Source organism: Taeniopygia guttata, chromosome Z (genome assembly GCF_048771995.1).
Source record: "Taeniopygia guttata chromosome Z, bTaeGut7.mat, whole genome shotgun sequence".
Lineage (NCBI taxonomy): Eukaryota > Metazoa > Chordata > Aves > Passeriformes > Estrildidae > Taeniopygia > Taeniopygia guttata.
Genome location: NC_133063.1, coordinates 60,698,904 through 60,715,517, shown reverse-complemented (window position 1 = coordinate 60,715,517; position 16,614 = coordinate 60,698,904). Strand labels below are relative to the sequence as shown.

The 16,614-nt window shown below is 36.3% G+C and overlaps 1 protein-coding gene across 4 annotated transcripts in view; it reads right to left on the bottom strand.

Moving 5' to 3' along the window:
- FRMD3 (FERM domain containing 3) overlaps positions 1-16,614 on the bottom strand; it is a 122,543-nt gene that overhangs the window by 39,704 nt on the left and 66,225 nt on the right. For all 4 annotated transcript variants that reach the window (XM_002191069.7, XM_030257987.4, XM_072921787.1 and 1 more), the window contains 2 exons: positions 13,466-13,508; positions 4,716-4,794 (listed from right to left, as the gene is read on the bottom strand). In XM_002191069.7, coding sequence (XP_002191105.3) covers positions 4,716-4,794; positions 13,466-13,508 — 122 coding nt within the window. The remainder of the gene's footprint in view (positions 1-4,715; positions 4,795-13,465; positions 13,509-16,614) is intronic.

The following is a 16,614-nucleotide window of genomic DNA, read 5'->3' as shown; positions in this document are numbered from 1 at the left end:
GTTCATGGAGAGAGGAGCCCCCACTGGAGCAGCCTGTCCTTGGAGCACTGCACCCTCTAGAAGAGTGACCTATGCTGCAGAGGTTTTGGGAGGGACTCACATTGTAGCAGGTCACTGAGAGCTACTGCTCACGAGATGGACTCACATCACAGAAGTTCATGGAGAACTGTCTCCCACAGTGCAAGAGGGAAAGGTCCCCTCTCCCTGAGCAGTGGAAGAAATAACTTGTGATGAATATACCATAACCCATTTCCCATTTCTTGGTGCCATAGAAGGAGCAGGTAGAGTTGGGAAGGACATAGGGGTGGAGGGGAAGGTATTTTTAAGGCCTTATTTTACTTCTCATTATCCTGCTCTGATTTTTTTAGTAATAAATTCAATTACTGTCTCAAATTGCACCCTCTTTTCCCCATGACGGTATTTGGTGAGTGATCTCTCCTGGTCCTTATTTAAATTCATGGACCTTTCATTACATTTTCTCTCCTGTGTGAGAGGTCTAGCAGTGGAGAAATATGAGAGAAAGGCATTGGCTGATGCCAGGCATCCAGTCAGGGTCAACACACTACAAGGAGCATCACTCTTCTATTAAGTCTGAGCATCTTTCTGCATTTCAAAAAATTATATAAAAAAAGTATATATACACACTGCTTGTGCTGCAGTCTGCTGAGCCTCCAGTGCACATGCAGAGGCCAAATCATTTGAGAAAAATAAGTTAAATCCTTGACACTTTCTCATCACAATTTTTTAAAAGGCATTTTAAAAGAAAGTGTATCTTTACCCTTTCTCAAACATGTTTCAAATGTGCAGCCTCAGTGCTCTGCTGTGGAAACTATTTCCTAAAATAAGGACAGGTCTTCTAAATCCATGTTGACATCCATTAAGATGATGAGCTGAGAAGCACTGAAGTGCATTAAGATTTGAACTTCAGTGACAAGTTGGGTTTCAGGTGGTCTATAACTACATAAGCAAGAGAGATCAAGGCAAAAATTTTCATGGCCTCAGAAGATAACTTGTGAATTACGATCCTAACACCAGCTCACTCTAGAGAAAACAGTGACCAAGGACCACACAGACCCTCCCTTCCATAGTAAAGAGGCAGAAATATTTTCCACAGAATTTGTCCTTTAGCAATAATATTTCAGAGTGCCTTGACATCCAAAGGCGACACTGATTTTATTTCAAAAGCATAGCTATGAAAATGGTTGTTAATTAAAACAAGAGAAGATGAAAGTAAGTGGCTGGAAAGGTACAATTCTTAGTTGTCCTCAGCAGCGTAATAAATTGCAGTGACAGGCAAGAACACAGCATCATCTGTTGGCCAAGGCATCCTGACCTCTGAACATGCAGCATGCACATGTTTTCAGACTACTGCAGGAGGTTTTTTTTGTGATATCACAGACATAGTGATGACTTCACATAGGTCATTCTCCACCTTCATTTTCTGAAAATAGTTTCACATGTTAAGCCACAGAGCAAGTCAAGGATTACAGTCAAGCCCAGCCTATAGGTTGGGCCTAAAATAGGACAGAAACAAAGCATCAGTAATCTGAGGGGACAACTCTTAAATTTTCTTCCTGCAAGTGATGTCTAAATCCTGAATAGTATCTCTACACTGCTTTCACAGAAATCAAACCTTTACCTCACAGACACAAAGCTTCATCTACTAAGCAATGATTTTTTCACATCAGCTTTTTCAATGAAAGAGTAGGAAAACCAGTTCATTTTAAGACTTGTAAGACTCTCTGATGTCTCTAAGATGCTTCATTGAATATTTATTCCTATAAAACATTTAAAAATACTGCATAGACAATAATCTATATGGGGGATTAACAACAGGGTTAATTAATGTCCTGACACAGAGTGGTATAGCAATGTGATTACTGTAATTTCATTATTTAAATGGGGACCACAGACACCCATCAGATTTCCACCCAGGTGAAGAAGTGGGGGAGCAGCTCTGACATCCATGGCATGGACAGTAACAGAAATACAAAACATTATTACTCTCATTCAGATGACTGTACATACAGCTGCAAAGTACAGACGGTTTTTTAGGCAAAGAGTGACAATATTATTAACTTATTTTCAAAACATCTTAAGAACTCACAGCAAAAAATATGATTGTCAAGTGAACACAGCAGCACTAAAAAAAAGGCAAAGCAAAAGTCTACCAAGAAGCCAAATAGTCTTCAAGGTTTCATGACTGTCCTCTGTAAAATGCCAAGGAGCATTCTTCTGCTTGAATTTCACCAATCATGGCAACTCAAGGGAAAAAAAAAGAACTCCAGCCAATCTAGAGCATCACCTAGAATCTGATCCTCTGCTTTGGTCATGAAGCAGATTCTCAGAGATGAGTTACATGACTGCACTTCACTTGCTCGTTTCAGGAGCATTTTAGGTATTTTGTTATTATGCAAGATACATGGCAGAAATGAAGCAAAGCTTCCCAAATAACAACATTGGGAAAATATGAAAATGATCAGATACAAAAACATGTTTAATTAATGATGTGTCAAATTATTTCTTCTTTTTAAGCTCTTATTGATATTAATTTTTATAAAAGTCTGTTACCTGTTTTTCACATAACAAATTTGACTTTAAAAATTTATTTGAAATATCCCAGCAAAGACTAAAATATACTCACAGCATAATAAACATCAGTGATCCAATTCTTTGTGCTTTGTATGTCAGTAAAACTTATCCTGGGAGGATATCCAAGTTTTTAAAAAGTCAATTAATTTAGACTCTTGAATGAGAAAGATCTATACTATCATACTCTGGAGCATAAAAGGTAAAATGTTCATCCAAGGACAAACAGTAGCAAATAATGGAAATCCATTGACTTCCTGGTTTATAACTTGTTCACTCAGCTGTACAGTTTCTGTATCTCATCCAAGATAAATAGCTATAAAATAATAGCATGCTCCAGATGTTCTATACAAACTACAAATATACCATTCAGCAGAACACAAGTTATTTCTGAAACTTTCAGTATGAGGCCCTTGACAATGGAATCCCCTACATTCATGAAGCAGTTTGTGAGCACAAGCCCACGCAATGCTTGCGGAAGTCATCACCCACGAGCCCAAGGCAGCAATTGCTGAGGCACTCGGTGCTTCTCAGCACGCAGACAGCAGTCAGCAGCGTGGCTGTCAGTAGCAAGGTGGAAAAGCATACACACAGTCCTGCACAGCCAGCACAGAGCTCAAAAGAGCTACTTTCCTACATTTACACCCCATGTATACCTCTTGGAAAAATGCCCAGTGCAACAGAATATTCACAATGGCCAGTAGGAAGGACAAAGCTCCCATTCATTAAGCACAATTGAACTGTTGTACAACTCTGCTTTCACAGCAAAAATTTCAACATTCCAACATAAGCAGGGAGAATTCTTACTGTACAGAGCAGCTGTTCTGAAAAATATGAATCTATTGCACTTCTATATCAGTTTGTTTAAGGTCTGCCACTATGTTGAAAAATTATCTTATTTGTGATCCCAAAGACACACCCAAGAGAAAATTAAGTGAACTATACATAAATGTCTTGAAATAGTTAGGTCTCAATTAAACTTTCCAGATTATTTCAGGGGAATAAAAAAAAAGGGAAGGGAAGGGAAGGGAAGGGAAGGGAAGGGAAGGGAAGGGAAGGGAAGGGAAGGGAAGGGAAGGGAAGGGAAGGGAAGGGAAGGGAAGGGAAGGGAAGGGAAGGGAAGGGAAGGGAAGGGAAGGGAAGGGAAGGGAAGGGAAGGGAAGGGAAGGGAAGGGAAGGGAAGGGAAGGGAAGGGAAGGGAAGGGAAGGGAAGGGAAGGGAAGGGAAGGGAAGGGAAGGGAAGGGAAGGGAAGGGAAGGGAAGGGAAGGGAAGGGAAGGGAAGGGAAGGGAAGGGAAGGGAAGGGAAGGGAAGGGAAGGGAAGGGAAGGGAAGGGAAGGGAAGGGAAGGGAAGGGAAGGGAAGGGAAGGGAAGGGAAGGGAAGGGAAGGGAAGGGAAGGGAAGGGAAGGGAAGGGAAGGGAAGGGAAGGGAAGGGAAGGGAAGGGAAGGGAAGGGAAGGGAAGGGAAGGGAAGGGAAGGGAAGGGAAGGGAAGGGAAGGGAAGGGAAGGGAAGGGAAGGGAAGGGAAGGGAAGGGAAGGGAAGGGAAGGGAAATTCACAATAACAGAGTTCCTCAAACAGCTATTATTCATAGCAAAATTAAGAATCATAAAAATCCTATTTTTTCCTCTTATAAAAAAATCTCCATAACCTTAAAAAAATTCTCTCACCAACTAAACTAAAAAAAAGCATTTAAAAAATAATAAACTAATTAAAAATTTTAAGTTTAGTTCCTTTACATTATCAATAAGAAAAAAAATTGTGAGGAAAAAAATTGCTCTAAAAATTTTTTTTTAATTCTTACTACTTTTTCTCCTAATTACTTTTAATAAAATTTTCTTCATACCCTTTTAAAATTTGAAACCTGCTTTACCTTTCTTCTCATCCTATCTTATAATAAAATAAAAATATATTAATAAATAACCAACACCAATTATATTCTTTAATACATTAACCAAAAAATCTCAAAAAAACTTAAATTAGCAAACCAAAACCACTATACAAAATTAGTCTTTCCATCCAATTGCAAACTAAGACATTAGCAAAGCACATTAAACATTAGCAAAGCACATTAAATGGACAGACTAAAAAAGAAACAAAAAAAAACCACCACAAAACAAAAAATACCTGGTGAGCTCTTCTTTAATCTTCAAGGGTTCATGTGGGTAGAATTTCACTCTAAAGCACATGGTATATGGTGGATGAGCTGAAAAATTATAAAGAAAAAGCATGAAAACCATGGGAAACAAACATTGCTTAAGCCACTCTGAAGGAGTGACCTTAAAGTCACTTACTAATGGTTACTTTAGGCAAAAATTCAAACAAGAGCATTATTATATATGCTTTATTTTGGGGTGGCCTTTTTTGGCAAATGATAAGTAGAAAGCAATGATAATACTACAAAATTGAAGAAATAATTTACTTAATGAAATTCAAGACAGTGGAATATTTCTGTTCCAAGTATTTAATAAGTTTATAGTACCTAACTCTGAGCAATGGTATCAATACCAGGCCTGATGTACAATCTTTTCAATAGAAAAGAAAGAAAGGGAAAAAGAAAGGGGAAAGGGGAAAGAGGAAAGGATCACAACAATAGGAAACATTTCCATTTTGCAATCAATGCCTCTCAGGCACTTTGATTCAGAGCAAAGTGCAGATCTACAATATTCTAGTTAGTTTTATTATATTTTGGTCTTGATATATTCTCAAGGTAGAGAATTTTAAATTTCCAAAACCTTGAAGAGAGTATGCTTTTACAGCAAGAGAAGAAGAAAGCAGAAGAAAAGGGCAAGAAAAAATTACAGAAAAAAATGGAAGACAATACCAAGTGAAATCAATAATTTCTTTTTTAATTGTAAATTAAAACATCAATTAGTAAGCTACCAGAATATTTTACTGTACCATCTTCTTAAGCTAACCAGTTCTTAGGTTTGTATAAACATCTTATGGTGATTAGTTCAACAATCATGATACTCTTCAAGCTAGTTTGACCGCAGTATTTACATGTATACTGCAATGTTCCAGAAACCCATCTCTAGCTATCACACAGTTCCATGTGATGTACAACAGCAATAGAAAATAAAAATGAGTTAAATATTTTGTCATGTTTGGTATCTTTTGGAAGGCTCAACTCTTCCTGAGGATAAAGGAATATTTTTCTCTTTCAAAACCTCACACTGTACTTAATTTAAGTACAGTCACTCTCAACATAAACTGCTGATTTCACTTTTTCTCATTGTTTAAATAACTGTTCTTTTAAGACACAGTGGGAAATTTCAGAAGTGATAGGAAAGGAAATATGAAAAATACAGGAAAAGAAAAAAACAAGTAATCAATAATAAATAGAAATTAAGGGGAAATGAAAATAAATAAAGCCTTAATTGTTCTCTAGAGATAATTTAAACTTCCGCAGTTTTCAGATCTGGAGAAACCCTCTGAAGGATAGAGAAACACTCAGTCTGTTTTCTGTGGGCTTTGCTATCCTAGATGCGACTGTAGCATTGTTTTACAATGGACTGACTGACTGGAAACAGTGTGCAAAACAGAAGACATTGCTATTGCTATGTCTTCACTGCCCAGGAAAATAGAAGGTAAAGTGAGTTCACTGTCCTCAAAAGGAAAGCAACCATGTAGAAACTCGCTAAGGAGTCATGATGCAAAAGATAACACAGCAAAAGATAACTTAAGTAATCTTAAATGTTTCTATCACTCCTCAAAAGTCATGTAAAGTCATTTCCTCCCTAAGCAAGGGAGGAAAGCCTGCACTTTTGTAATACTGTTCCAGTTAACAAACATGACAGGAGAGACAACCTGTATTAAACAAGCAAGAGCTCTTCCCATGGGGGAAAAAAAAAAGAAAAAGAAAAAAAACCCTCTATTAAATGTTTTGTCAGATTTAGAATTAGTTTGGAAATAGCAATGAATATGTAAGAATAGCCAATGCATGTGTCTTCAGGGCCCTAGCAAATACAAGCTTACTGCAAGACTCCAAAGATGCACTGAATTTTACCCAATTTTCCAGATGTCAATTTAAAAAATTGAAAATTTTTCAGCAGTAAAAATAAATAAATAAATAAAAGTTATATTAGAAGAGCTCTATTCTGGCAGTTTATAGTAAGCAAATAAAAGTATCACCTGTCCTATATGCAAAGACTATCACAGTGAGAAAATTACAGCATACATTGCACCATAAAAATAGCCCACATTCATAGGAAAGATTAAAGTAGGAAATGTTTTACTTGAGCAGAAGAACAGTATTGACAGAAGTACACACCAATGCACAGGACATGCAGGTGATTTGTCAAGGCAGCTTAAAACCTGTTTCTCAAATCTTTTCCTAGACTCAAGCTCCTGTAATAATATTCCTCCTCAGCAGTGCAGCAATACTATACAAGTCTGCTGCAGCCTGCTAAGCCAGGATCCCTTCTCTATTGCTGTGCAAGAATGGAACAAAAACAACTTGCAGTTTGAAATAGTAAAAAGAATATCAACCTGTCCATCTAATTCATCTGTGGAGATAAAAATGTTCCCTGCAATTACAGGAGATCCTCTTTTTCTGTTTCTTATTCTCAGTTGGAAAGCCAGCCACAACGAACATTTGAACAGGGAAGGAGGGAACTCCTAAAGATATCCACTTTACCCTCCATCTTAATTGTAAGATCATAAGCCAAATGTTCTTCCAAAGAGACATTTGATGATGCCTTTTAGCAAGGCCTTTTTCTCATCGATTTTACCACACTGGAGAAACATGCATGAGGACTTCATGTTCTGTCTTTGGTTTCTCATAGTGGAAACCAAGACAGCCATTGAATTTTATCAGCTCAAGAGATGTGATTGTCAAGTCAGGTAATTTTTCAATTCCTTGAAAGCAAAATTACTTTTGACCACTTACATATTAAAGTGGAAACATTAAAAACAAACCTCCCCAAAACATAGCAGAAGTTGAAGAAGTACATTTCATCAACACAAAACTATCAACATAATCAGTTTTTCAGTAGTTGTATCTTATCAGCCTTTTCTTTCAGAGGGTCCTTTATCTCTCAGATAAGAAGCAGCTGGCATAGCAAAATGCCTGAGGCTCTGTCAGAATTTTCTACCCTCTAAATTCACTTTCTCACTAAAAACCATTCACAATTACAATAATTTCAAAGGACTATAGTGTGAAGAATAATATTGGCAGCAAACTCAGTTGAAGCAGAACCATTAATTTGCCAGTTTATTATACTAACAGTATGTAAGAGGTGAAAGAAAAAGTACAAATAAAATAATTTATGTTAAATGCTGAAACAAGTCATCATCTAAACCCTCATGAAGGAGGTACACACAGAGCATAGTTTTCAAGGCAACTGGTTGTATGTTTTTAAAGTTTATTTCACTTACATTTAACTAAGATAAAATATTCTATGTACATCAAAGAGGAAGGATCTCCCTAACGTACTCCCAAACCTACCAAACCATGGCAAAAACAAAGAGGGATATGGGAGATGCCTCCATTGTACAGAAATCAGTAAGTAAAGGACTGAGTCTTGCATGAACTATTTTTAAGCACTCTACAAAAAAGCCCACACATTTGTATTACCATTTTCTTCATAGAAAAATAATCTGAAAAATAATAAAATATTTATGTGTGCTGGTTTTGGCTGGGGTAGAGCTAATTTTCTTTGCATTGGCTGGTATGGGGCTATGTTTTGGATTTGTGTTGAACACAGGGTTGATAATACAGAGAAATTTTTCATACTGACACCCTGGTGAAGAGACTGTGAGTGCATGGTAATTTGGGAGGAGACACAGACTGGGTGGATGACCCCAGCTGACCAAATAAATATGCCAGATGACATGACATCATGGTTCAGTGTATAAAGTAGGAGGAAGAAAGAGGAAAGGGAGGTTTTTGGAATAATTGCCTTTCCGAGTCACTGTTACATGTGGTGGGGCCCTACTGTCCTGGAGACAGCTGAACACCTGCCTGCCCATGGGAAGGGCTGAACAAATCCCTTGTTTTGCTTTGCTTGTGCGGTCTTTCCTTTCCCTATAAATTGTCTTAACCTATGAGTTTTCCAACTTTTACCCTTCTCTCACTGACCCTGATGATGGGGGACTGAGCTGTGCAGGGCCAGTTGCTGGCTGGGGTTAAACCACAACACTATGAAATATGAAAATAGTTTTTAAAAGCTGTTGAAAAATTTGATTGAAATTTTACAAGGGTCAACCAAATAGAAAAATATGGAAGATTCTCAGCTGACATTTTTTGGAAGATTTGTTTTTCACAATCTCCTTTTCACAAAGCATGAATGTAACCTTCTATAATGCACTGCACTGACAGTGTTAGGGTTTTTTACATTAAACATGAAATACAGATAGATACTGAAAGCAAAAGCAGATGTTAAAATTATCTTCACAGTCCTGAGAATGCAATATTGCTGGATACTTCCTTTACCTCTCCTTGATGTTACATATTCTCTGAACTACAGATTCCTACACAAAGTTAGTAAAATTTAAGAAACAAACAAACAAGGAAGAAAAAGATTACACTCAAATAGTCTTCATTTTCGCTATTTCTGTAGAAACATCTCTGGGAAACCATTAAGACATAGTCGTTTCCGTATACCTGTTTTCTTTCCAGATGAATCAGCTGTTCATCCATACTCATTGCTGAGCATTTTTAAGACAGACAGAACATTACTCACTGTTTTTATGCACAAGGGATACCTGAGCTATCATAAATCTCAAATTAGGCCTCTTTCACATTGCATTCATTAGTTACAGAACAACACAGCGCAAGGTGGATTTTTGTTCAGGTGTTTATAATAAAGCTTAAAATGCTGTTATTAAATTTTCCTGAGGATCACAGAATACACAGCATTCAGATTAGTGCCTGACAGATCACACAAAACTCCCGTTCTCATTGTACATGTATTTATGAATCTCATATTTGATTAAACTTTTCTTTACATTTGTACTACAATCCCCTGGTTCATTCCCCCTCCTTTCAGGTTTTAGGACAGCACTAGAGATCATGGAAATTAATTGAAAAATTCCAATGATCTGACACAGGAGAACATCCTTGTAGCATTACTCTTTTAGATCATAGAATCATAGGGTGGTTTGGGTTTGAAGAGACCATAAAGATCACCTAATTCTAATCCCTGCTGCCACGGGCAGGAACAGCTTGCAACTAGACCAGGTTCCAATCTGGCCTTGAGCACATCCAAGGACAGGACACCTACTACTTTTCTGGGCAACATGTTCCAGTGCCTCACCACCTTCACAGTAAAGAATTTTTCCCTAATATGTAATCTAAACCTACTCTCTTTCAGTTATGAAAGGCAACAAGAAAAACATGAACATTTAGAACTCCTGCACATCAGAGCAACAGGAATTATTCTGTCCCACTGTCATCAAGAACAAAACTCATATATTGGGATATTTCCCACCAAGCAGGTTACAGGAGAGCTGCATATTATTAGGCAGAATAATCTTTAAAAGTAATCAAAAAAAACAGCAGGAGAGAAAGTGCATGGGAAAACTCTCCTTTACTTAAACATTAGTGTTAATATGACTCAGGTTTTACACCATAAAATTCCTAGAGAGAAAATAAGCAACAAAAATGTAAGATTGCCAAACAGAGAACCCTACTGTCAGCATTTGGGAGAGAATAACACTATGCACAAGAACATGCAAAAGAACAGAAAGATTCTTTTAGAAGTTCTGTATCCCAAACCACAAACATACAGCTTTCTTTGGCAGCCTTCCAGAGAGTTTTCCATCACACTATTGGAAACACACTGCTTGCGGCTGCTGATCATTGGTCACCAATTGGCTTTAGTCTGTACAAACAAGACTAGCAGTGGTTCAGGACATTTCTCAGAAACCGAATTTTTCCCTCTCAGACAAAATCAGTGGTAAAAATGGCTGAGGCACGGACCTAGACTTTACACATCATGTTAAAATATGAACACTACAATGACAATGGAAAATGCAAAGGTAGATGGTGAGATAAAAAAGATACCCTGCCTTCATTCTTTTTATATGGCACCAGAACATATATACATATAGTTTCATATGTGATAAGACAAAATATAAAATTTTAGAAGATTCTTCCTGTCATATAACAATATTACTAAATATGAACTTAAAGCAATCTTTTCAAAAGCCAAAGAAATTTAAATTGTAGCACATCACACACGATCCTCCTATGAATACTTCAGAACCTCAAGGATACAACATTCTAGTCCACAAACAGAAATTAATTGTTGCCGGATTATGAGTCCTGTACAATCTGACTATAGAGAGAGTATGCCTGAGTGATTCATGTACTACTGAGGCCCAGGAAAGCTACTACCTACCAAAATGTATACTAGAATACTTCTACTAGTCAAACTTTTTCTGCTCCAAATATTTGTCAATATTGAGCTGCATGAATAAACAGGGTGAAAAACTTGCTGCTCTGATGGAGGCAAAGGAAGCTTCCCAAAAATGGTAGATGAGCTCTAGAACACAGCAATTTTGAAATTTTTTCTGCACTTTTCCAAGTGCTTCACAATTCTGTGTAAATCTAAGCATTTGACTGAATTTAGAATTTTTTGAGTCATTAGAGATTATCAGAGAAAATTATTAATTATTTCCTGAATTCCTTAATGAAAAGAAACAAAAGAAAACATCCATTTATTGCAGTCACTGAATATCTTTCTGGCATAATTTCTACCAGAAGTCACACTATATATGCATTAAGTATGTGCTATTAACCAGTCACTTCATTGCTTTAGATTTTAGACTTTACACCTTTTAGTAATTTCAGTCCTCACTTTTGCCACCTGACACTGGGAATTTTGCGAGTGAGTATCAATAATTTCTTCTGAGCTTAAAACTTTTCATAGTAAACGGAATATTTTTAGATCAATTATGAATTAACCTTCTTCCTTTGAAATTGTTTTATTTTCTACATTAATACAGCCTATTTTTAGAAGAACAAATCAAAAGGTTCTTGATGTCAAATTCATACCAAAATGTCCTTGAAACCTGTGGGAGCATAGTTTTCATGGATTCTACACATGCACAAAATATGTATGTATAGCTTTATTATTTTTTTCCTTAAAGGGTTGTTGTAGCAACTGAAATCTTTCTTCTGTGACATAAGAGAAAGTTAACTTACACTAGTTTTTTTAATTGTAAGTTGTCAATCCTATAGTTAAGTCAACTTTTGTGTCCTGAATCTAAGGCTGGTAACAAAAATCCTCTGTTAGCATCTCATTCACTTTGGCTGTTGTTCTTAAGACCTTTTCACCATGATAAACAACCTCATGCTAGATGCATTTTATTTTTCATTTTTGCTATGTATTCATTTGGTTTTGGAATTTTAATTAGGATTCTAGCACAAAAACCACAGAAATCCTCTGATGACACCATCAAATCACTACATATATGGAATTCATGGACTATCATGTATCACATCTAGGCAGCATCTATATGCAGGAAAGGATATTTTGAATACATTAACACATTATCAGCACATCTGTTGGCAGAGCCCCTGCATGTGTTGCTATGCAAAGTGCACAAGATCAATGAGTCCTTATACTTTGATGAATAAAAGCAGTAACATAAATGCAGGGCAGAGGATACCTTCAGGAAACTGTTCTACTTTTGATAACACATTGGAAGGAAGCAAGAGATTAAGATAATTTACAATTATTACAATTTCTGTTCTTCCCTATTTTCTTCCTTTACTAGCATTGCTGAGGATCACAACTTTGTTCCAATTTGACATTCTTGAACTTTATTATTGGATAGTACTCCAGCTAGCTAAACACTAGATATACAAGTTCACTTTGAATATGCCCAATATATGTGTGTTGGCATATGTACACATGTATGCATATATGGCATACATGCATACATATTGCATTAATGGAAGAATGCCTTGAAGTATTCCTTATAGTGCAGTCAACATTCAGTATCAACTGTTTTTGTGCATTAGACAATCTCTTAAGCCTCACCATATTTTAAACCAAATACATTGTCTCCCACACAAAAGGCTCTTTGTACTTATGCTCAAAACAGAAAACTGTATACAAGCAATATGAGGATAAAATTCTCCTGCATTTCATAAGATAGATAGATAGATAGATAGATAGATAGATAGATAGACAGACAGACAGATAGATAGATAGATAGATAGATAGATAGATAGATAGATAGATAGATAGATAAATGCTAAGACACAACTTCTAATGCACCACGTCAGTTCTGTGGAATTGCCAAATAAACTGTTTTCTGCTGCTGGATATAAGTTTCTGAGTACAAAGCAGTTCCGTTTCCTGAAGAGGTCTTCATAGTTGGACTCTTTAATGGAAACACTAGGGCAGACAGTAACATTTCCAAAAGATAATTAAAATAATACATTCCTGTTTTAAAGACACTTTTTAAAATACTGATCTTAAGTTTCCCCCACCTGTGGCAGAAAGCCCACCACTTAGCCTACAGTACCTGAATTTTCTGGACAGTAACAATGATCTCAAGCCAATGCTCTGCATTTTCAGAAAGCAACGGGCAGCAGAAAGAAGGACAACCAGAAAAGACCCAGAAGCAATTGCCACATTCCATTTTTATTACAATCTCCCAGTGGCTGATGGCATCTGACTGAAAATGAGAGCTGGAACATAGAGGTCTTCCAACCAGATCTGCCATCCCAGGTGTCTGGCACCTGGCTGTAGCCATGAGCAGTAAGGAAAAGCTTTTGATCACTATAAGATGGTAAGATCAAGGCAGCATGGACCTTTTTACACTCAGAAATGAAGCTTATTCTAAATTACTGCATGGAAGCACAAGAAAACCTTCAGTTATTTAAAAATAATTTAAAAACAGGAGCTTTCACAACTTACATTTCATTTGCTTGAAGATGGACTTGTTTGGCTCAAGCCAGTGCTGGAAAGACAAAGCAGAGAGCAGAGGTTAATATGGATCAAATAGACAAAAATAGCCTTGTAAATGTATATGGTACCAAAAATGAGAAGTAGGAATTTTGTTTCACTGAGACATACATAAATGAGAAAAGCACCTCATACTGGAATATACTGTATAAGCATACTTGATATCACCAGTGCCTGTAAAATAGATGTAGTTGAGACAGAAATAAGACCAATATTTCAAAGACATTTAAAGGGGACAGACTGTAGTCCTCAGCTTGCAGTAGACATTTTATTCTTATACTTTTAGCCATTTTTTTTGCAGAAGAATGATCATATCAGACAGTAGAAAAGAATATTCAGAAACTTTAACACTGTCTCTTCATTAGTGTTGTCTTCTACATTTCTTAAAACTGAAGAATGTCTGAGTACTATATCCCTAGTCAAAACACACAGGACAAAAGCTATTGTTCTCTTCTAGCAATAATTAAAAATCTCAAGGAAAAAAAATTGCACTTTTCCATGAAATGTTCACAGTACGCTAATCATAGATAATGTACAGCCGAGAGGTATGGATGCTTATCCGTAGGTCCATAAATTTACAAAAAAATTTTCAGGTTTTTTTGTGGTTTTTTGTTTTGTTTTTTTTTTTTTTTTTTTTTTTGTTTTTTTTTTTTATTATTCTTTTAGAAAATAAACTCAGGTGCTTCTGTGACCAAAAGTTAGGTGCACATTTCAGTTAAGAGCCTTAGCCCTGCTGGCACTAGCTGACCTGCTCAGGAGGATGTTTTGTCAGACAAAAGAACATGCTGATATTCAAGTGCCACTTCCAGCCAGCAGCTTTTGTATTAGTATTTTTCATTTAAGCAAAAATCTTCACAGTAAAATGAGATTTGTGCTGTGGAAGCAGCTGGTCAAAAAGCACAGCATTCAGTTTTAATAAGCATACTCAACACTGGAAGGCCTTGTACTAAGGGGTTTCATTTTTAACCCTTTCATTCTAACTCTAAAAACCTTTGGTCAACTGCAAAAATAAAACCTAGCATTTATTAAACCATATCCAATACTTAAAATATAGTACATGGGCTACCATTTCTCCTCATAACCTTTAGTAATTCTACTACAGAGAAAGGCCAGGGGTACGTATTTTGTAAGAGTTGTTAATAACTGACAGAAAATTATTACTGTAAAACTTATGACATCTCAAGAATTCAGATGAAGTCAGGATAACTGCAAATTAGTTTGCTGAAAGAGTACTTTTGAAAAAACAAATACCTTCAAAAGAGCATTTTCAAATATCTCTGGTTTATATGTTATGGTTGCTCAGAAACTCACACACATGTGGTGTCACAGTGGTACTGGAGATAAGCTGTGCAACGTATTTCTATTTGAAGTTCACTTATCACTGAGAGACTGATGTGGAATCCTCATACAAAGAAAACAAAAAGCCAACAACCTCAAACTTCAAACAACAGCCACAGCACAACAACCCTCCAACATTTCTTTACCTATTCTGTTTTCCCAGTACCTTTCTTTTTAGGGGAAAAGATGAAAGAAACAGAATTGAATCAGCAATGACAGTTTCACTGAGTTACCAGAAATATCTAGCTCGTTTCATTCTTTTTTTAGATCATACATATAAATTATTTATGTGTTTCACTCTGAATAATGGGGGCTGAGAGTTGCTCATAAAAAGATAAAGACAATCTGATTTAAGAATTCTTATACAGTCCACAATGATTTAGAGATACATAATCCAGAATGAATTCACAGATAGGAAACCAAGACAAACAGGTATACAAGTCCACTTTCCACAAACCCACCCCACATCCACTAGGATCAGGCCAGTCCTAGATGAAGATTCAGACAGCAAAGGGGGACTTGGACAGTGAGCCATCCTGTACTGCTCCCAGGAAACTGAAAGTTAAGAGTATTCACAATTTTCATCTAGAAGAAGCACAACACAGTTTTCTTGATATTTCTTTTTGAAATACCAAGCTGGAATATCAGCACAGACCAGATCAGCATTTAGAATTGTTTGGAAAAGTTGTAACAGGTATAAAAGTTACTTATTATAACAAAGCAGTCAGAGATAAAAAAAAGGCAAATTTGCAAATATGAAACCCTGATACCTACCATGTGAATAATAAAAGAGGGGGAATATGGATGAAATTCCTCAAACACCCAGGAATGCACATTTACCTAATACGTCCAAAATCAAACATGTTTCACTAAGACTTGACCTTCATGGGTTAAAAACAGATTGAAAAAACACCAAGCAATTAAGCAATCTAGGTTTTCACATGGAGGTCATGGAAGTGACAGGCAGTTTCTACAAGCTCAGATTTCTGCTGTGACCTTCTGTTGGTGGAAGATTGCAAACGTATACACAATTCAGCAGAATCTTCCAGAAAACATAGGAATTACTTTATAATTTGTGGAGACTTTCAAAGACACAGCAATTAGGTACTTAATGCTCTCTGAGTCTCAGGGGAAGATAAACACCTAGTCATTGCTAATATTTCTGGAAATAGCTACCCCTATATTTATTTGCATATTTTCAATTTGGGTTTTAGGAAAGATTTACCCCTGAGTACTTATCTTTCAGCTTTACAGCATCGACTAGTAATAATTAATACCTGTGCCTCATCTCTACTATACAGTATCCAAGCTATATTTATTCCAAGATTAATTAGCTGTTATAGTTATGAGGAGATTAAGGCTCCTATAAATTAATCAAACTGTTTCTGCAGAAACTTTAAATTGAAAAGTATTTGGTTTTCCAAAATGTCTTTTTGTGTAGCAATATTTTTTTAACAATTCTCCTGAAAAAAAAATCTTAAGTGAATGAAAATATAACCCTTCAAGTGAGCTTGTCAAGATAAATTTTAAATATTCAGCTGCAAAAAAATGCCATTAATACATCTGTACATTGTCTTGCAAGAAGGCCACAGATGTTTCCAACTGTTCTTTGCAAGGAGTTATTGTACCCTTCATTGTACTTGATAAAACTAAGAAAAAACCCAAACAAAAATAGTCAGATATAAAACTGTAACTAGAGACAGTAATCTTTCATTTCCTTACTAACACTAAATTTTGCAAATCAGGAAGAGAAAAAAAAAAAA